The sequence below is a fragment of the Poecilia formosa genome, unplaced genomic scaffold (assembly GCF_000485575.1).
Source record: "Poecilia formosa unplaced genomic scaffold, Poecilia_formosa-5.1.2 Scaffold69, whole genome shotgun sequence".
In the NCBI taxonomy this organism is placed as follows: domain Eukaryota; kingdom Metazoa; phylum Chordata; class Actinopteri; order Cyprinodontiformes; family Poeciliidae; genus Poecilia; species Poecilia formosa.
The window spans coordinates 579,340-600,154 of record NW_006800008.1 but is presented as its reverse complement, the minus strand read 5'-3'; the positions used below and the strand labels follow the sequence as shown (position 1 = coordinate 600,154).

The following is a 20,815-nucleotide window of genomic DNA, read 5'->3' as shown; positions in this document are numbered from 1 at the left end:
TCTGCAGCGCTCACTTTTTATCCCCGCAGCCCTGAGGCTGATCCAGACCATCTATTGACTCAGCCTGTGTGGGCGCATCTCCACAGCAACTGTTTATGAATACAACAATCTGTTTCTGCTCATGCTGAAATGACGGAAGCCGTTGCGTAACCAACCATCGGGTGTCCTGCCAAAAAACTTGGCTGTCACAATTCGTGGCTCTCCGGAGCCAGAAAACACTCGCTGTGTGTGTCGTGTGCCAACGCGAAGGAAAGGAACAAACGGTCCAGGTTCCCCCATTGATGACTAATGGGCACAAACGCACAGGGCGCACCTCCAAAAGCTTCCGCTTTTTCCATCTCTTTCCCACGAGGCTGGCCAGAAGGAAGGGGGATATTCTCTGGCAAGTCGATTGAGTGGAAATGAGAGGAACTCGGCCTTCCAAATGCTCGTTTCTCCGCTTGTTGGCTTGGTTTGTGTTTGTGTGTGTGGGGGGAACGTTGTCTTTCTCCCTTGGTTGTTGAAGTGTTCCCTGTTTTCCATCGCCTGGGTCTTTTGGTATCTAAGTTCTGGGCTTTATCAGCGCCAGATGAGTGAACGGCGACGTCACCAGGCAACAGAGAAGTGTGTATTCACCTCGATGCTCCCCGTCCAGTGTTTTCTCAACACCAATATCTCTGGGTAGCTGCAAGTTTTGTTTTGTATTATTTCTATTTGCCATGAAACCTCAGGTTTTAGCAAGGAGATGGAAACAATTATTTGTTGAAGAAATGTTTTCCAGTCGCTCACCTTTTGACCCTTCTCATGCTTCTCTGTGTGCTCTTGCTGTTCCGACTGGTTACATTCGTCTTTATTTTCACATTTTGTCACCTTGTCACCACAAACTTCAATGTGCTTACAGTGATTTTATCTCGTAGACCAACACTGTGTAGTGTAAAGTTGTGAAAATACCTTCATAAATAATATGAAAAGTGCTGCAAGCATATTTCTTTAGCCACTAAATAAAAACCAGTGCAACAACTTGCCTTCAAAAGTTACCTAAACAGTTGATATCCCTAGATTTGGCATTAAGACAGCCATAATTTTAAACAGAAAACTTTTCTTGGATGGCTGCAAACCTACCGAGACATGTTTGTCCAATTAATCAGAGAATTGATTTTCTACAAATAGGAATGGGCAGAAATGTGAAAACTTTGGCAGACAGCTGCAGCTAAACCTGGTTTAAAGTATTTACTGTCCTGTAAAATCCCAATGAATCCCATCGATGTTTGTGGTTGTATTGTGATAAAGAGTGGAACATCACGACTGCTTTGATTGGGTTTGGAGTTTTGAAGATTTAATTTTTGGAAAATCTAGACTTTTAATTTTTATTTCACTAGTGCACTCCTTGGGTTTCCATAGTGATGAGTGATGTCAACTCGCCAATGGCCGCCATCTTGTTTTTCAGCTTTTACTTATTTGGACTTTGAAGTCAGGTCAACTCTACAGAGTCTTAGGGCCAATATTATGAGAATAAGTTTATAGTATTACGAGAATAAAGACGTAATGTTACTGAAACAAAGATGTAAAGTTACTGGGATAAAGTCGTAAGGTTATTGTAGTAAAGTTACCCGAGTAATGTCGAAATGTTTCCAGAATAGTCACAAAATTGTAAAATTACCAGAATAAAGTCATACTTTTATGAAAACTCCAACACGTAAAATAACATAATTTGATGAGGAACATTATGTCTTGAAGTTATACTTTGGTATACGTTTCACAGTTAATACTTTATAGAAATTGGTAAACTTTTAACACATCAGGAACAAAGTGAGTCCATTATGAAAAAAGAAACGCTTCAAATCCTAATGACTCTAGAAGCTTTTCCCATTAAAGCAACTTTTTTCCCCATAATTTCAAGACGTTATTCTGGTAAAATTGCGTGTTTTTGTAACAACATCCTTGTAATTAAACAAAACCCCATCGTCCAACTCACTGAGGGTGGACTGAAATAAAAGCCACTCTGCAAACCCTCAGCAGGTCAAGTCAGATCCCAGTGTTGATTTCAGGCCCTCCCATTGTCTGATTTCCTGATGGGGGGTGAGGGGTGACGATAGATCGGCGGTCCGCCATGGGACAGAGGGAGGTGATTGATGGGAGCTCCGGGGAGCCAAGTTCAATGGACGATCCGTCACTGTCCAACGGAGTGTGAGCGCACTAAAGAGAGACGGATTGCTTCAGCCGAGGGCCTTCTTCGTGTTTACCCAAAGTCTAAGTGGATGTATAGATGAAAGAAGGGATATTGCTGTCCCTGATGGAGATGTCCAGATCGGAGGTGTCTGATAAGTTAAAGAGAGTTCCTGTTTGTATTCATTGGGAAGTTGAGTCTAGGAACCATGGAAACGGCATTCGCTTAAGCTTGGGGATCCTTCAAAAGTCTTAAATTCATGTATCTAAAATTAAGGCATTAAAATGTCTTAAATAAATTGGAAAACAATGAGTTGGCCTTAAATATCCAAATCCCGCAGCTTAAATTTTGTGCCATCTGGACTATTTATGTTGTCTTTTTTTTTTTTTTTTTTTTGTGTTCGTTGTGTTGTGTGGAGATCTTTTCTGTGTTTTGTGTGTCTGAGGCTCTCGGCTGTTCTTGTGTCTTTTTTCTCTCTGGGTCTCTCTCTCTCCGGTGTTTTATTTTTTTTTGTGGTGGGTCTTTTTTTTTTTATTTTCTGTGTATTTTTCTTTTTTTTTGTGGGTTTTTTTTTTGTGTCACACAGATATCTTCACTGCGATCTGTGACTCAACATGGTTGTAACTACTGGTAGCTAGCTGCTAATATAGAAGCTGTAAAACTTTTAATTCAGGTCAACTCTACGACAAAATATTAAAGTCAGTCTAAGGTTGTTGTTTTTTTACAAGAATAAAGTCGTGACGTTACAAGCATACAGTGCTAGTAATAGGACATTAAAGTGGTAATATTAGGAGCATGAAGTAGTAATTTTGTAAGAATGCCAACGTAGAAAATAAATTGACAATCTCATTAAAACTTTTTTCTCAGATCTAGAAGACGTCCTGGTAAAATTTCATCTTTATTCTGCTAATATTGTTACTATATTCTCATAAACATAAATTGTTGTAGCCTGGCCCTAATACTCTGTTGTCCAACTCCCTGAAGGGGTGCCTGAAATAAAAGCTACTTTTTAAAAATATTTAGTCATTTATGTCTTAGGAAAAAAACTTTATGAAAATCGGATCTGGCAGGAAAAAATAATTGGATGTGTTATTTTTAAGCCATATCGTCCAGCCCTACTCTTACAGTGTTATCTTCACAAACCAAAAAAATCATTTTGATTAATCGCCCATCATTATGTTAAATAGTTTGGAAACTAGTAGCTCTTTATTTACTTACCGTCTCATGTAAACAGGATTGTAAAAGCCACCAGATGAGTTTGTTTTTGGACTCAGGAGGGTTGAGTGTGTGGGACACGCCATGTCAAAGACGTGTGTGAAAACAGAGCTGCAGTAGCCTTAAGGCATCACCAGACACAATTAAGCTGTTAAGCTCCTCCTGGCTCCCCCGACACACTATAAACAACAAAGTGAGCCTCTTTGCTCACTGCAGAGACTCCCCAACGCCGTCCAGTTGTCGTAATGTTACGACAACAGGACGGCCATTTACCGGCCATTTTCACCGGTAAATGGTTTTACTGGTGAAAACCATTTTTGGCTTTCACCGGTAAAACCAAAAATGGTAGATCTTCATTCATCTGGATGCTTATTGCTGTTAAAGTCCTCAGTGCTTTGCAAACCCTTCATTCTGCTATTTTTCTCATTTTAGTTAGACTAAATAGACAAAATAGTACACAATTGTAGCATAAAAGGAAATTTACCTAACATTTTTGCAACTAATAATTATTTTAATAATCGATTAATCGTTAGAATAATCAATTAATCAAATAAAAAAATGGCACATTCTGCTGGTTTTTCATAATCCTTTTTAGATATAACTTTAGAAATGAATTTCAGAAAGGCAAACTGGTAATTAAATTTCTTTTTATATACCGAAATAAACATTTTATTGCATAAAATGCAACAGCATATCATTCCTTTAGTGAACGCCTGATAATTTGTTGGTTGATTTGATTAATTTTTGGGTTAACTGGTTAATAATTGGATAGAAAAAGGTGTTAAATAATAGGAGATTTTGGCTTTTACAGAATTTGATTGAGATGAAGCTGAAACTATCCCACTGTAGTTTTGGGTAGAATATATTTACGAAGGCTTTTCTTTTTTTATTCAATCCAAAATGTGTATTTTCTGTACAGTTTTGTCTTAGCTGCTGCTGTGAGTGTGTTGTTATTTCTGCAAATGACTTTTTTAGGCAATATGTACTCCAGTTAAAGATTTATCAATTGAGAATAATTCCACTAATCGATTAATCACAATTAATTCGATTAATTGTTTCACCCCAACAAAGTTGCGACATTATTTACATTTTCAGTTGCTGCGGTTTGCTTTTGTGTCAAATGAGCCAAACCCTTTGGAAAATCCTGTTCCCCTCCTCGCCTGTGGTGGCGCTGCACCAAGAACCACTGAAGGAAATGACACCGACACTGACTGCAATTTCATTCTTCACAAAATGTAAACACAAATGGAGTGGCGTCAGATTGTAGTGGCTGTAGGATTTCTCTTTTGTTTTTGGTAACAGAACCACTTTATTTACCCAGAATGCCTTGTGCTGTAGTCCACTTCCTGCTTTGGAGCGCTTTGCATTCAAACTGCATCAGATTTCACTTAAAGCAAACCAAAACCAAGGTTTTCAGGCAGAAAAGTCCAAAAAAGCTAGGCTAACAAACTTAAGTTTAGCAGACTAAACAGGGCTGGTGTGAATTCACCCTTAAATTTTCTCTTTCCACAGCATTTTCTCTTCTTCTTACATGCCTAATTTACTCAGTAGTGTTCTCTAACGAACCTCTTAGACATTAACAGAACTTAAGTTATGCACAGAGTAACTCTATGTACGAATATTACATAAAATCCTGAAAGAAAACACAGAATTTTATAGCTTAACGTGACTAAAAGTGAGACTTTCAGTGCTGTGTCTGTAGGTAACAGCTTGCCAGGTGTGTTTAACTGCCCTCATCTCCTTTCCATCACCACCCATTAGGGCTGTACCAGCTCCCTAATGTGGGTGTGTCGCCGTCCCATGCAGAGCGGTTATTTAGAGCTTAAAATAATGGCGGCGCCCGCCTCCAGCCTTTGTGTTTCCGCGCTGATCTGTGGGGACAATGAACCCCTGATGGAGCGCCGACTAATGAATAAGCCCTCTCAGTCGCACAGGAAGGAGGCCCTTGATGAGAGGAAGCGGAGGGAAGAGCGTGTGTGTGTTAACCAAACACACACACATGTTTTGTTTTATCTATAGGAGTCAGATTAGCTGTACACCATGTGAAGCTTCTGGTTTTCTACCAACTGTCTAACTTTCTACCTCTTAAAATCCTTGAAAGTGCTTCAATTTTCAGTTATTTCAATTTTAATCATTCTGATGTCTGATTAAAAGCCTTAATTTGGGAAATATTATTTACAGTTGAAACCAGTAAGTATGTTGTAGTAATCAGTAAATCAATTACAAACTAAAATGAGCTCGATGGTTTCCATTTACATGATTGTCTTTTCTCTTTCTACCAAAAACTGGATGATAAAAGTCTTCAGTCTGGTGTTTTGGTCTCATCCAGCTCTTTTGATGAAGGGCAATTTTGGTTACAGAGACTTCAAAATTCATTTTTTTTTGTTTATTTTGGATATTTAAAATATATTACATCGTGTTTACTCCAGAAACTTTAGTAAGTGATGGTGCAGTCATCCAGCAACTTACCCTGTTTTTGAGATTAAAAATGTTTAAAATTTACAGGAAATTTTAAAATATCACAAAATAATTGTGTTAAAGTACCTAAACACCAACTTTAAAAGCTTAAAACTGCAATAAAAACAACATTTAGGTAAAATAAAACAAGCAAGTATAGCCTGGCACGAGCAAGTAAAGCCTGGTGGCCCGCCAGGCTTACAACTTTGTTCCAGTGTTAAATGTTAATAAGAAATCAAAGTTTTTTGGGATGAACTTGAAATTATGCCTTTATGAGTATATTACATGAAAATGTCTCAAAAATAATATTATCAGAACTTCTTGGACAATTTATCGTGTCGGATCAAAACACCAGGTATTTTCATATACAAAACAAAAACAGATGTTTTTATCTTGGTGTCTGAAGTTAAATCAGACTAACATTTTCTTGTTATATTAGAATTACCAAAATTATTTGTATTTGCTAAATGCCAGAAAACTTGGTGAGAATATTTTAAATATTTTTTGTATGTTTTTAAACATTTAATTTCACTATAACATGATTTGTTTGCATTGTTTCAATGGAAATGATATTTATTACTCATAATGCTCAATGATTTGTATTTCATATGTTAAAGTTATAGAAATTGGATGAATTATTTTGTTCACGAGACATTTGAAAACATAAAATTTTGTTATATTTTAAATGATGCTGCAAATTGAAACTTTTTTCTTCTTCTTTCTTTTAGTTAATTTGTATTGCTTCCAGCTAGAAAACGCTTGAAAAGTGGGGAAAGTGTGCGAACCGTGCAGCTCATAAAGGTCAACTTTGGTCGCAGTGATGCAATCAAACCCCGAGCGAAGCAGGAAGAACTTCCCTTTCTGTTCAATCAGGTCGATGATTCCTGCAGCTTGCATTGCAGCTGCTGCTTAAGCTGAGTCAGGCAGGCATTTATGGCGCAGAGTGTTTATTTCCTAATGTGTTGCATAAAGGAAAGAATGAAATGGTGCTTTCCTCGCACATCTGAGCCGACCTGGCTGCATGAAGCTGTTACTCACAGTCAGCAGAGATTCCCGAGACATGAGCTGTTCAGTGCTGCTGCTGCTCAGAGCAAAGACATTTTCCCTGTTTTGTTTTTTTATCCGTTTTTACCAAATGTGTCCCATAAAGAAGCTAAAACTGATTTAGAAACAACCAGGGAGGCATTTATTTGATCATTTATAGTCATAACAATTATTGATAAGTTTCACAACAAAACTGACTTAAGCATTTCTTTTTTTTTTTTTTTTTTTTACAACTATTTTCTTTTTCACCTCAATTTCATTAGTAAATATCAGTAAATTTGAAAAAACGAATAAAAGAAGTTGATGTCATAAATAAGAGATGCACCAATCTGATTTCAATATTTAATATTGAAAAAAATCTAAATCAGGTATTGGTGAGATTGTACCTGATCGTTAAGGGCAGATCTATCAAATCTAGTTCTATGCTTTGTTCTTTGACGTTATTTTATATTTAAGCTCCTAATTTTACTTCCTGAACCATTTCACAGGTTTGTTGCAGTTTATTTTTACATGTTTGACCAAAGTAGGCAGCCTACCGTTTCTTTATTGTTTATTATAAAAATGCCAAGATGCAAACAAAACCCCCAAGTCGAAGAAAAATATTAATTCACACCAAAAAAATATAAATCCTGCAACTTTTTGGGAGAAGTTTGTTACAAATCAGTAGTTTTGAGCCACAACAACCAGTGAAGAACGTGAGAACATCCTGGATGGACTTACTGTTGGGTTAGTAGCCCTCAGCCTGCCTGATTAAAACCTTCTGCAGTCGATGTTTAGTGAGCTGAGGGGCTCTGTGGTAACCGAGTGAGAGGAAGCCACTGTTGGCTTCCTGTTGGTGCAGCGAAGTCATTTGGGCCGGTACCGGCTCGCGTCTTCCTGATTAATTACTGGCTCTTTGGTTCCATTTCCGTTACAGTTTCCTGCAGGTCATGGCCGAGTTCATTTCAGCTCCAGGCTTTTATTTTTTTTTTACTTTGAAGCAGCAAAACGATGCGGCTGTTGCTATTCGTCATGGCCTTGTTGGTTCTCAACCAAAAAGTTAGTTTGATAGACCGACTAGAAGTAGCTGTAAGGTGGAAAAAAGTTACATTTCTTTACAAATATAAGTCTGAAAGGTGTGGTTCTGTGGCATAAAACTATTTTAATATTTTATAGAGAGAGAAAAAGTCAGGCTTTGAAATTTTGTAAACAAGACAGTTTCAATTTTTAATTATACTGTAAATGTAATTTGTTTTTCTGTGGATTTTGTGCTGCTTCATCCCCCTGATTTGAGGTTGGAATGTGAGAAAACATGAAATGTTTTTTTTTTTTTGCAAAGCGGTTTCAGCAGGAAAACGAAACATGGAGGCGTAGTTAAACCTTCACCTCCTAACTTCCCATCTTCAGACTGTTGTGGATATTTTTATTCTTTTGAAAAGCTTCTCATGCATCAGCAAACTGTTTTTTATTTACTTTTTTTTTTTACATTTTTGAAAGATTCTTGTACATCAGCAGTGCTTCTTTTTCTCCTAATTTTTAGTTTTTAAAAAAACCTGTCATACATCAATAACCCATCCTTTTTTATTTAATTTATTTTTAGTTATTTTAATTCATACATTACAAACTCTTGTTTTTATGTAGTTTTATTAAAAATAAATACTTCTCACACATCAACAAACCCTGATTTATTTATTTTTTACATTTTTTATTTTGTTTTTTTAACTTCCGATACATCATCAAAGTCTTTACACAATATATTTTGGAAACTCTTTTTTTTCATTTATTTATATTTTTACATTTTTAAATTATTTTGCATATTTTAGAAACTCCTGTTTATTTTAAATTTATTTATTTTTATTATTTAAATAAAAACCTCATACACCAACAAACCCTTATTTTTATTTATTTTTTTTTACATTTTTAATTAACTTTTCACATGAATAAACTCTTATTTTTAATGGAAATTTACACATTTAAATATTTTTTAAAACTTTATTTTTATTCAATTTTATTTTCTTGTGGAAAATTTTTCTCAAACCATTCTTCGTACTTTTAGTATTTTAAAAAAAATTGTATTTACTTATTTTGTTAAAGCTTCTCAGTCACCAAATCCGTATTGTTTTAATTTTTTTACTTCTTATTGATCACCAATCCTTCTTCCTACTTATGTATTTTTATATTTTAGTTTTTAAAAGTCTCCTATGTCACCAAACCCTCCTGATTCTGCTGCTTTTGCCCCGACATGGTCGGTTCTTGTTCCCCACCGTCCGGCCCGGTCACGCAGGATGTTGGCGTCATCGCGCTGCACTTGTTGCCAGAGTTTCCCGCAGTTCAGACCCAGCTGCTGTTTAACTCGCGCCGCTCTGGAATGGCCCTTCGCTGTGCAGCAGAGGAATGCACAAGCTTGTGGTTTGGCTGTTGCAGAACAGTTTCGGCTTGCAGAGTGGGTGTTGCTGCTGCAGAGTCGTCGACTGTACTGGTGTGAATTAATCTCTCTCCTTCAGCTTGGTAGCTTTGCTTGCATTTTAGCTTTTGTTCATCACAATGTTTGCTCGATGTTCAGGTGATGTGAATGTTTTTCCTCTGATTCGGTGTGACTGAGACATGCAATGATTTGTTGCATCTGTTTCAAATTAGTTTTTACAGTTTGTTGGACTTAAAGGTTTGATATCATCGTCCAAATTTGCCAGTTTTTACAAGCTTGATGGCTTTGAATTGGCCTAGTCAAGCTCTGTACTTTGACTAGACTACGTGTGCAGGAAAAACACACGGCAACAACACAAGCGACCTTTCAAATTAAAACCCAAACTCACAGAAATTTAGACAAAATTAGACACATTTTTCAAAGTTTTCTGTTGTTTAAGCTGTGTCTACATGCGTCCAGTGTTCGGTATTACTGTGTTTTTTTGCATTGTTGTGTGGCAGCATCATAGCGCCACCAATGGGCCTGGCAGAACTACTACAGCGTTTTCTGTGGTGCTGCATCGCCTCGTTTGGACGCACGTTTTTCCATTGTTCGTTTCTGTATGGAAGAAGTTAGTTTAATGGTCACAATCTGTTGAATAACTATTTCCACTCAGCTTTTGTAACCCCTGCGTCACACTGATGTTACTCCTGATTGTTGGGTACCGTTGGTTTTTCTTTCAGTGTTTTTCTGTTTTAAATAAAGTATTTAACATTTAAATTTGGTGCTAATCAAAGTTTTTCCGCCTGGTTTCAGCTGCGTTCACGTTGAGGAGCACCATGCCGTGGATATCGACGTTTACCACTGCCCCAACTGCGATGTCAAACACGGACCCTCCCTGAGTGAGTAACGCCGTCGTTATTGGCAGACGTCAGTTGCCTCCTTCCCCCAGCCGTACTCACAGCCTCTCATTGTCTTTATTAACTGCCCACCACCTCAGTCTCTGCATGCTGGACTGCTCCCGGGGGAAACGCGGCTCTCTGGAGTGTTAGTCAAGTCTAAGTTATTTTTCTCTCTACTTAAGAGGCTGTGGGGGGGCTGGGTTGACCTTTCCGACCCCTCAGGGCAGACATTAACGGGCTAATTGAATGCTGTTGTAAACTCTGATTGGACAAGCTCCTCTGTGTAAGAGCACAGGGGTTAAGTAGGGAATTCATGTTTTCTTTTTTCCATGATTTGCAGGATAACGGATAATGATGATTCTTCAGATTAATCAATTATTAAAATAATCGTCAACTAATTTAGTAATCGGTTAATCATGACAAAAAAGACTATTAGTTTAAATTTATACTGGCTGTTTCAGCTAAATGAAAACTGCAGAATGTGTCAAATTTTATCCAATTAATCAATTATTCTGACAATTAATTGATGGAATAATCTACTACTAGAATAATTGTTTCAGTTTTTATCAAACTAATAAAAATAAATGTTTGTATTTGTTTTGCAGTGAAAAGGCGCAACAACTGGCACAGACACGATTACACGGAGCCAGATGACGGGTCCAAGCCGGTCCAGGCCGGTACCTCTGTGTTTGTTAAGCAGCTCCAGCACAGGACCTTCCCGAGGTGTGTATCATCACACACACACACCTAAAAACGTTTTCTTCCTGTTTCTTTTATGACTGAGATAACCCAGAACCAGCTTTATCTTTATTAGAAAAACTATTCTGTTAATCTTTTTGTGATTCTAAACAAAACTAAGGCCGGATGTTGTTGTGATCTGGTTTGCAGTGCAGAGGAGATCCTGATACGGATGAAAGGTGAGCAGGTGACCACCAGGTATCTGGAGAGACACGGCTTCAACTACCCCGTCGTGATCACGGAGATGGAGGGCCTGGGTCTGAAGCTGCCCCCTCCCACCTTCTCCGTCAAAGACGTGGAGCAGTATGTGGGTAAGGAGGCTTGATAACAACCTAGTTCCATCAATCGATTAAAAAATTAATCACGATTAATCACTACACCTAACTTTGGTTCTCACTAGAATCTTCTTCTGGCTCAACCTGACCAATTGAAATGCAGCAAATATCTGTTTTCTTTTAGTTTTTTGAAGCACAAAGCAGGTGATGTTGTCTCCAAGTCAGATGTGGGAATTTATCATTTATCGTGATGGAATTTTGTCATGATAAATTCCAACTAATGATATTTAAAACCCCCCCAGAACTGTCTGTATTGTTGAGATCATGAGTTTTGCTATATTCTCCCCGGTTTTTTCATTGGTGGTATCAATAAATGATTAAGTGCAGTTACCATGTGCAGTTCAGTGACACAATTTATTTTTTAAGGGACTGATGTCCTATAGAAGGGAATGTTTTTCAATAACAATATTTATGTTTGTGGGACAATAATTGCTGTGGCATTCAGGTACTATTATAACCTAAGACAGTAGTAATAAATGGTTATTGTGAGCTTTGTAATCACTGTAGTACCACAGAAGATTGTGATTCAGCTTGAAGTTCATATTGTCCACCTTTACTGTCAAATCAAACAGGTTTGAAGATTTTCCGTTTTTATATTCAGGAAGGCTTTAATAAGGAAGCCATTTTGTTTTAAACACAACTCTCTGTATTCATTAATTTCCTGTGGAGCCTGTGTGATTAGGCGACAGTCGCTTGTCCTCATCCAGCTGGTGTAATTTGTGAATTTCAAGCCTGAGCTAGTGATGCTACCCAATAAAGTTAAAAAACGCTCAACTTTTGTTGCTGTTGCAGAAAACGCCTGTTTTCTGTCGTTGGTTGTCCATAATGTGCTGCTGACAACTCGGTAACTGGAGGCTTCTAGGTCAAATCAGGCTGTTCGATTAATTAATGCGTTAAAATTTTCAGATGCATCTCCTAACGTTACATCAACCTTTTTTCCCGCATTTACAGCAACACGCTGGTTTCTCCTGTGGCGGGTTCTCTGCAGCAGCTCCTGTTCTGCCTAAAAGCTAATGAAACGACCCGACACCAGGCAGCTAAGTGGCTGCTGCTCAGCAGGCGCCATCTGTGTGCCGATATGAGCAGGTTTCCAGGTTCATGGGGTTTTAACCCACTTATCAGGCATCAGGCGATGGCTGAATGGGTTCTAAATGGGTGATGGCTAAGCTTTCACTGCCCTCTCTGTGACCACTTCGCTTCCTTCACTGACAGCTCGCCACTTCCCAGCTCCTGTTACAAGCCCCATTACCAAGCCCACCAGAGTTTTTGTCATTAAGTTCAGATTACAGGCTCTGCCCCTCATTTTATCGCTTCCTCCACATGCACTGATGAGCTCTAAGCCACGGCGCAGGTGTTGTGACCAGGGACTGGGTGTCAGGTCGCCTTCTCTACACCTGGGAGAACATGGGACAGTGGAAATCAGGGCTGATATCTTTCTCCAGCTTACGAGGCTTTGTATTTATCGCTGCTGCAAATGCAGTGTGTGGTCGGGAAGTGGAAACTTTATTTTGTATTTCTTGTTATTTATACACAGTAGTAGATGTTGACGGAACATATTTGAGTCATTTTGTTTTAATTGGAAGCAAATTTAAAAGGGCTCATAATGTGATTGATTTGGAGTTAAGTGTTTTTTTTTGTTCCCATTGAAGAAATGAAAGGTTAAGACTAGGACTCAAATGATTAATTGGTTTAATTGTGATTAATTGATTATTTAAATAATTAATTAATCATTAATTGGAGTACAGACTCAAAAAAGGCTGGAAATCAGAGCTGATTCTTTCTCCAGATCGTGAAGTTTGCAATTATTGGTGCTGAAAATGTATCTCACTAAACAAAGCTTCAGTTTTTTTTTACGTAATTCTATATATTGACACAACAGATTTGAGCTATTGATCTTTATTTTAATAGGAAGTAAATTTAAAAGAGCTCATGATTTGATTGATTTGGAGTTAAATAAGTTAAGAATTAAAAGGGTAAAACAAGGGTTGAAACAATCAGATTAATTGTGATTAATCAATTAAGAAAATGATCGTCAACTAATTTAGCAATCAATTAATCGTTATTTATAATATACAGACTCAAAAAAGGACATTTGCTGAAAGAACAACACACTCAGAGCAGATATAAAGCCAAAACTGTATACAAAATATGTACATTCTGCATTTAAGATGAAATTAAAAAATCCTTGTAAATGTTCTATCATCATAGTTATTTACTAATAAAATATTGCATGGACAAAAGTTGTTAAATAATTTCTTTTTTTGCTTTAAAATAATTGCTTTGACCGTCTTAAACTTGATTGATTTTGTGTTTCAGCTGCTCTCTGTGCAGCTCTTCCCCACAGGAACAGCTATATTGGGATATATGAGCGTAGGTCACATGACGCCAACACAGTCTCTGTATTTTACTGTAAAAAACATTTTTATTCTTCAGAAAAATACAACTTGATGTAAAAAGTCACTGTAATCTGAGCTGAAACCTCGCAGATGGGACAGTTTATCTTGACACAGGGCCTTGTTTGGCTACAAAGTGTGGTAAAGTGTCACTGTGGCATCACTGTGTCAGCGTTACTGACGCTGTAGCTTGTGGTCGTTTGTGCTGCTGTCGGAGTCGTGAAGCTGCTGTTTGAGGTCTGTGGGGTTTCCTGGCAGCTTCGCCTCACCGTGTGACGGACTGCCTTCGCTCCAGCTGTTCTCCGTCATCAGACACTGGCCAGCTGGGCCGTCAGAGGCGAGAGAGTGAGACAGGAACATGCAACGAGGCAATAAAAAAAGGAGGTGTGGGCGGGGAATGGGGAGAACACAAGAACCAGCTGTCCTGGTTCGACGTCCAGCCTTTCTGGACTGTGATTTGTAGCGCCCCAACTGTATCAACAGAGTCTCTGTTTTGGCTTTTTTCCTCCGTTTTTCTCTCGGCATATCAAACATCCGATTCCTGTACACTTTTGCTCACCGCTTTACCAGCATTTCCCTACAAGCTAAAGGCCCGTTGGCAACAAACACAACCGCCCTCTCACCTCCACTCACTCCCCTCCTCAGGGGACTAGTGGTCTGGACAGATTGTCTCGCTTGCATCCCCTTGTAGCCCCTCCCCATGCTGCCACATTGATGCCAGTTTCCCTCAGGGTTCAGTCTCTTGGAGCACACAAACATGGCAGCAAGCTGTTGACCCCTTTGAACCTCTCGCCCACTCAGCGGCCAATTAAAAACTTCTCATATTTGGCATTCAGAAATCCAGCAGCTGCAGAAGTTATCCTCTGATCCTCCATGAGCTGAAGAGTGCTTTTCTCCCATCTAGGTGGTGACAAAGTTATCGACGTGATTGATGTGGCACGGCAGGCGGACAGCAAGATGAAACTCAGCGAATTTATCAAGTATTTCACCAAACCCCATCGACCCAAAGTCCTCAACCTCATCAGCCTGGAGTTCTCCGACACAAAGTAAGAGAGTTCATTCAACTTTTTATATGCCTTTATTCATTTGCAGTTTACATTACAAATTAGGAATGTCTTAATAGGAATAAGTAGTAATAATTAATCATCTGCATACAATGAAATCCCTAATGTAACTGGAATTAGAGCTGAATTTGGATGTTAAAAATGGTTAAATAGGAGAAACTGTAATGAATTGTCTAAATGTAATCAAATTTAACCTTAAATTATACATTTTCTTTTTTAAAAAATGCCATTTGTAGTTAAATGTGGATGTTGTAAATGAATATGTTCTCTAATTACAAGATAATTAGAGGAAAACTGCAATGAATCGTCTGCATACAATGTAATATTCATGATGAAATTGGAGATAAATTGTAATGAATTGTCTGCATACAAAGAAATTCTTTAAAAATTCACATTTTATTTTGTTTACAAACTATTTTATTTTTATAGGAAGATGTAGTAATGCATCATCTGCATAGCATAAAATCCTTTCTGAATTTACTTTTTAATCTACATTTCATGTTGTTGCATTTTTTTCATAGGAAGACAGGAATGTGTGTATAAAACTAGCTCCAATCTCTAGGTGGCTTTAATATTTGGCTTTTCTTCCTCAACTTGTAGGATGGCAGAGTTGGTCGAGGTTCCTGATGTGGCCAAGAAAATGTCCTGGGTGGAAAACTACTGGCCTGATGACTCGTTCTTCCCAAAACCCTTCGTCCAGAAGTACTGCCTTATGGGGGTTAAAGACAGCTACACGGACTTCCACATAGACTTTGGAGGAACCTCAGTCTGGTACCATGTTTTGTGGGTAAGTTTCAGATTGGTGGTAGGCGGGGTGGGTAATAGGAAGATGATCCGTTGTCTCCAACATGTTTCTCTGTGACCGGCAGGGTGAGAAGATCTTCTACTTGATCAAACCCACTCCCACCAACCTTGCACTATACGAGGCATGGAGCTCCTCGCCCAATCAGAGCGAAGTGTTCTTCGGGGATAAAGTGGATAAGTGCTACAAGTGTGTTGTTACCCAAGGAACCACCCTGCTCATCCCTACAGGTTTGTGGTTTCACTTTCAACTGGTTTTTACAGATGTTTTTAAACAAATGGAACCTGTAGCAGAACCATTGGTTTGTTCAGCAGAGTTCTTCTGCAGATCGCGTTAAAGAAAGTTGAGTTTAGAAAATATTCTAACATTCTCCGTCTTGTTGACCAACCATGCTGATGTTTTTGCCCATCAATCTTTCTCTCCATCTGTCCATCCCTCCATTCATTCAGACATCCGACTTTCCACTTTTTGTCCGTCCAACCATTTCTCCATTGGTTCATTCCTCCATCTGTTATTTCAACCCATTCATCTCTCAACAAATCCCCCTTTTCTTTCCATTTTTGTCCTAATTAAAGCCCGAAATATCTTCTAAGTCCTTTTAATTCTTCTATTGGCTGAAAACCTTCAAATCTCAAACTTTCTCACTTTTTAGACATGAGATGCAAGAACATGTTAGTAATTAGCAGCAAGTGTGTTTTTTATGTTTTTGTCTTGCTAGCTGAGACGGTTTCTGTTGTCGTTCCTCACTCTCCTGATCCAGAGAAAGATAGCTCTGATAATGACAGACTGTTTACTCCTAAGCAGCAGCTATCTTGGCCTGAGTCCAGCTCTTTGACAATGGGAACTGAAAAAACTGGTTTGATTCTGGTACAGTCTGTGAACACGCACTGGAGCTAATGTACATGTAAACTTTGGTTTCACCTGAAGCTGAGGTCATTGGCTTTCAGCATTCACTTTGTTAAAATAGTTGCACAACATCCTGAAACGGGACATCCAGTCCTGCTCTGTCTAGTCTGCATGTTTATGTTCTGAACAGACAGATTAATAAGGTAAACGACTAAATATAAAACTCTTGGAAATATTAGTTTTATGTCTAGAGTTTCTGTTTTAAATGCATTTTAATTTTGTTTGATTTAAATTACAGTAGAAATGTCATTTATTCAGGTGAAATAGCAGCAAATTGGAACATGAAAGTTCACATAAAATAAAGTGAAATAAAATAAGCGAATTAGATTGCAAACTAAGAAACTTGCATGTACATTTATTAGATATGCAATGAAATGTGCAACTATGTGGGATAATGTCTAGATTTTCTGTTTCTACACTGTAAAAACACAAAACTGCATATTTTCTAATCTAGTTTCAACTTGGTACACTTTAAAAAAGACATAATTAACTTATAAGTAACTTTTGTAGAAGTTATGTGAAATAATCTGCCTGTGAAACCAGTATTTATCAATATGACTTAAAACCAATTATTAAAAGTTACTTGTATGTTGTCTTTTTTCAAGTGTACTTGGATATTTTCAGTAGAAACTAGATATAAAATACTTGGAAGATTTTGTTTTTGCAGTGTGTTAAAAATTATCATTAGATGAATATACAAAATGTGCCTTAAGGTCACTGTTTTTTTTTTACTATTATTCCTGCATGATTTTTAGAAGCGTTTTGTTTTTAAGCTTGTAAGCTGACAGAAATATATCAAAATATGCGTTTTCCTGTTTGGCCCATCTGGATAGAGTGGAAGAAAAGCTGGGATGTACTTGTGAAAATATTCAGAAGACGCCCACTGTTGATCTCTCTGTTTTTATCAGACTAAATTTACAATAAAACGTCTCTGTGCAGAAATAGAAGATGGGTTTGTTCTCAGATTCTCTTTGTTTTTCCTTATTTTATTCATCTTTTATTTAGTTTGTGTAAGTAGCTTTTATGCATGTTTGTTTTTTTGTTTTGCGATGCTCATCTTTATTCTTTTATAACTCCTAGTGAGTGTTTTATAAATAAATTCATAAATTCATTCATAATTAAGTGGAAGAAAAATTATTTATGCATTATGCAGCTTCTTCCAGCTTTGCACGTGTACAGATGTAAATTTTAGCCTCATTTTTCTTTGCACACTTACTAGATCTCTGAAAGGAGTTTGTCTGAGCATGCATTATTTGTTTTAGGGCAGGGCTTTGACTAGGCCATTTTGCCTGGTTAACGGGAGGAATTCTGACTCGTGGCTCAGCAAAACTCCACAAGATGTTCAAAATTCCTAATTTTATTGTTTTATATTTTTACATGCTTGAGTTCTTATACAATTATGACTTTATTCTGATAATATTACAAATTTATTCTGGTAATATTCCTACTTTGTTCTCAACATTGCGACTTTGTTCTCATAATTAAAAGTAACAAATATTAGCCTGGCGCCAACACTCCACCATAAAGTTGACCTGAATTCAAAGTCGAAATAAATAGAAAATGTAAAACTTGCTTGTCAAAACAAGATGGCCGCCCTGAAAATCACAATTTCCCCAAAAATTTAATTTCAAAACCAAAAGCTCCATTAATCAATAAAATACATTTGTCACCCAGCCTGAAGATTAACTTTGCAGACGTTCAAAGGGTGTAAATACTTTTGTGGGAGGCTCTAGCTCTTTTGCTAGCAGCACTTAAGTGCTAATTATATAGCTGCTAACTATTAGCGTTGTTAGAGATGGTCGCCTCCCGTCACTCACCGAATGTCGAGCCTCTCATTCAGTGGAGTGAAGCGGACGTGTCCGGGATTATCCGTCCATCAAGCTTCTCAATGGATTTTGGAAACTGATAGTACCCCCCCGCCCCCCACCCAGACAGACAAAGCTCAGTTTGGCCCGTCAACTCCTGGACATCTCCAATCAGTCTTCCTCTGCAGCCTTGTGAAAGGGATCCTTTTTGGCAGAGAGGCGGGAATTAAGTGGGGGTCAGAGAGCACAGTGGGTCAGACAGCCAGCGTATTATCAGGCCTGTCAGTCTTACAAACTATCTGCTTCGACTCACTTTGGCGTGTCATGGCTGCAGTTTGTTTTGGTTTTTTTCACAATCCAAAGCCCAACAATAGGAGAAAAAAGTCTCAGTTTTGTATCATTCTCTTAAATGAAAGTTGGTAACCATGTTGAATTTGTTTTCTTATGGGGTATTTTGTGATGGATTAAATGTTTCTCTGTGCTCTGCTGCCCCCTACAGGCTGGATCCATGGTGTTCTCACCTCTCAGGATTGCATGGCATTTGGAGGGAACTTCCTTCACAACCTCAATATTGGCATGCAGCTCAGGTTAGCACCTCTAAAATGCTTTTTTTTTTAAATCGTTTATCACTTTTCTCTGCATCAATCAGGGTTTATGAATCCTTGAACATTTTTTCAAGGTTTGGAAAATGCTTGATTTCTGCATAAAGTCCTAAAAAAGTGCTTGATATTCAAACTGCAGTTTTGTATTAATGTAAAATTGAAACCAGCTATTTTCATACTCCAAATAAAATGATACACACATTCTTTACTCACTGTCTGAAATTAAATCAGGCTAAACTTTCCAATTTTTAGGTTAGTTAGTCATCAAAGTTATTTCTGTTTGCTAAATGTCAGAAAACTAAAAAAAAATGTTTGTGACTTTAGTATTTGATTTGAGCAGGAAGGTTATTTACCTTAACATAATTTCTTTGGATTGTTTCAGTGTATTGAATATTTATTATTAGCCCGACTCTTTCAGAATGAGCTGCTTTAGGGCGTCTTGTCACTTTAAATCCAAATAAGAGCTGATCCTGGCCAGGCCATGGTTGCTAGGTGACAGGGTTTGGGTTGCTAGGTGACGGGGCTGGGCTCAGCTTTAGGTCAGTTAGAATTACCAAAATTATTTCTATTTGAAAACTTAGTGGGAACACTTTATTTTATATTATTTTTTGAATATTTATTATTCCTAATGTCTTAGGGGGCGTTTACACGACAACGATCCAACAAAAACGGAAGTTTTGTTCCGTTTTTGTTGGCTCGTTTACACGAAAACGTTCTAATTACGGTCTGTGTTTACACACTAACGGCACACATCGAAAACGTGTAATGCTGTCGCTGCGCCTAGTTGGTGCTAGGTTCTTTGAAACTGAGTGCGCATGTGTTTAAAAAAAAGTTCTACTTGAAGGCATGTGGATTCGCGTTTCCCTTTCAGGTACCGTTCTCCCATAGATTGGGAGAAAACACGCATTGTGTGCATCTGATTAGGGCGCATGCAGTTGGAAAAAGTGGGATAACTTTGCTGCAACACCTTGTTTGAGCTTTCACGGTGTCCGTAGCGGGTCCCGGACTGGAAGCTGTTTATTGTTTTTACCTTGGAATGGCCAACAGTCTGTTATTCCTATATAAATTTGATAAAATAGGAGCTCCCGCCCTTCCCATATCCGTGTCCTCTGTCACCTTTTCCAGCAGGTAAAACAGTTTAATCCGTTGCTAACAAGTCGTAACCTGTTTTTCCGAGCCGCCTTCAAAAGCAACATTAACACTGAGACGCTCACGCTGGGTTTACACCTGTGAGGCAGCAAAGTAGACCTGCTGCTGCGGCGCAGGTGTGTGTTAGAATCATGGCAGCAAACCAGCAAAACGTAAATAACTTTGCACAGTTTTTTCCCCAAACTAACCGACTGAGTTGAGTAAAGCTGTTGGATGCAGGTAATGATAGCTAAAAGATGACTAGCTAATATCAATACAGCACATTAAGCTTGTTAACAAGTAGCCTGTATGCTATTGATGTTGTTGTCTATGTTCAGCTTGTTCAGCTACGTAGACTCATTTTGTTCCCCCAAAATAAGTCGATGCCCCCCTGTTAAACTCGTCTGGAGACGGGGCTGGTCCGTAGTTCTCTAGATAAGAGGCTGAACAAACAGCCGTGTATTTTGCCACCTGGGCGGTGCGGAGCGGTGAAGAGACGCTGAGGGAACCGTATCTGATGGGGAAACAGTAACACCAGTATTGTGAGTAGTTTCTTCTTCTGTGGATTGTAGGAAGCAGCTATGTTTTGCGTCATACTATGCATGAGCTGGGGATTCTCTGGAAGAAAAGATCCGTTTTCTCGGTTTACACGACAACGGAAAACGGTACGTTTCAGAAACATCACACTCTGGAACCCGTTTTCAATCTGTGCCGTTGTCAGAGAAAACATTCGGTGGTTTCGTGTAAATGCGCACTACAAACGCAACAAAACTCTTCCGTTTTCCCCCGAAATCGCTGTCGTGTAAACGGGGCGTTAATGACTTATTGATCTGTCTCATTGGAATAAAATCTTATATTTTAAGTAACATTACTGAAATTGAGGCATTTATTTTGT

General features: G+C 38.2%; 1 protein-coding gene across 1 annotated transcript in view; it reads left to right on the top strand.

Moving 5' to 3' along the window:
- The window catches only part of kdm7aa (lysine (K)-specific demethylase 7Aa), a 31,338-nt gene that overhangs the window by 2,106 nt on the left and 8,417 nt on the right, over positions 1-20,815 (top strand). The window contains exons 2-8 of the mRNA XM_007555232.2: positions 10,062-10,147; positions 10,753-10,870; positions 11,036-11,196; positions 14,518-14,659; positions 15,278-15,464; positions 15,547-15,709; positions 18,690-18,777. Of these exons, the coding sequence (XP_007555294.1) occupies positions 10,062-10,147; positions 10,753-10,870; positions 11,036-11,196; positions 14,518-14,659; positions 15,278-15,464; positions 15,547-15,709; positions 18,690-18,777 (945 nt within the window). The remainder of the gene's footprint in view (positions 1-10,061; positions 10,148-10,752; positions 10,871-11,035; positions 11,197-14,517; positions 14,660-15,277; positions 15,465-15,546; positions 15,710-18,689; positions 18,778-20,815) is intronic.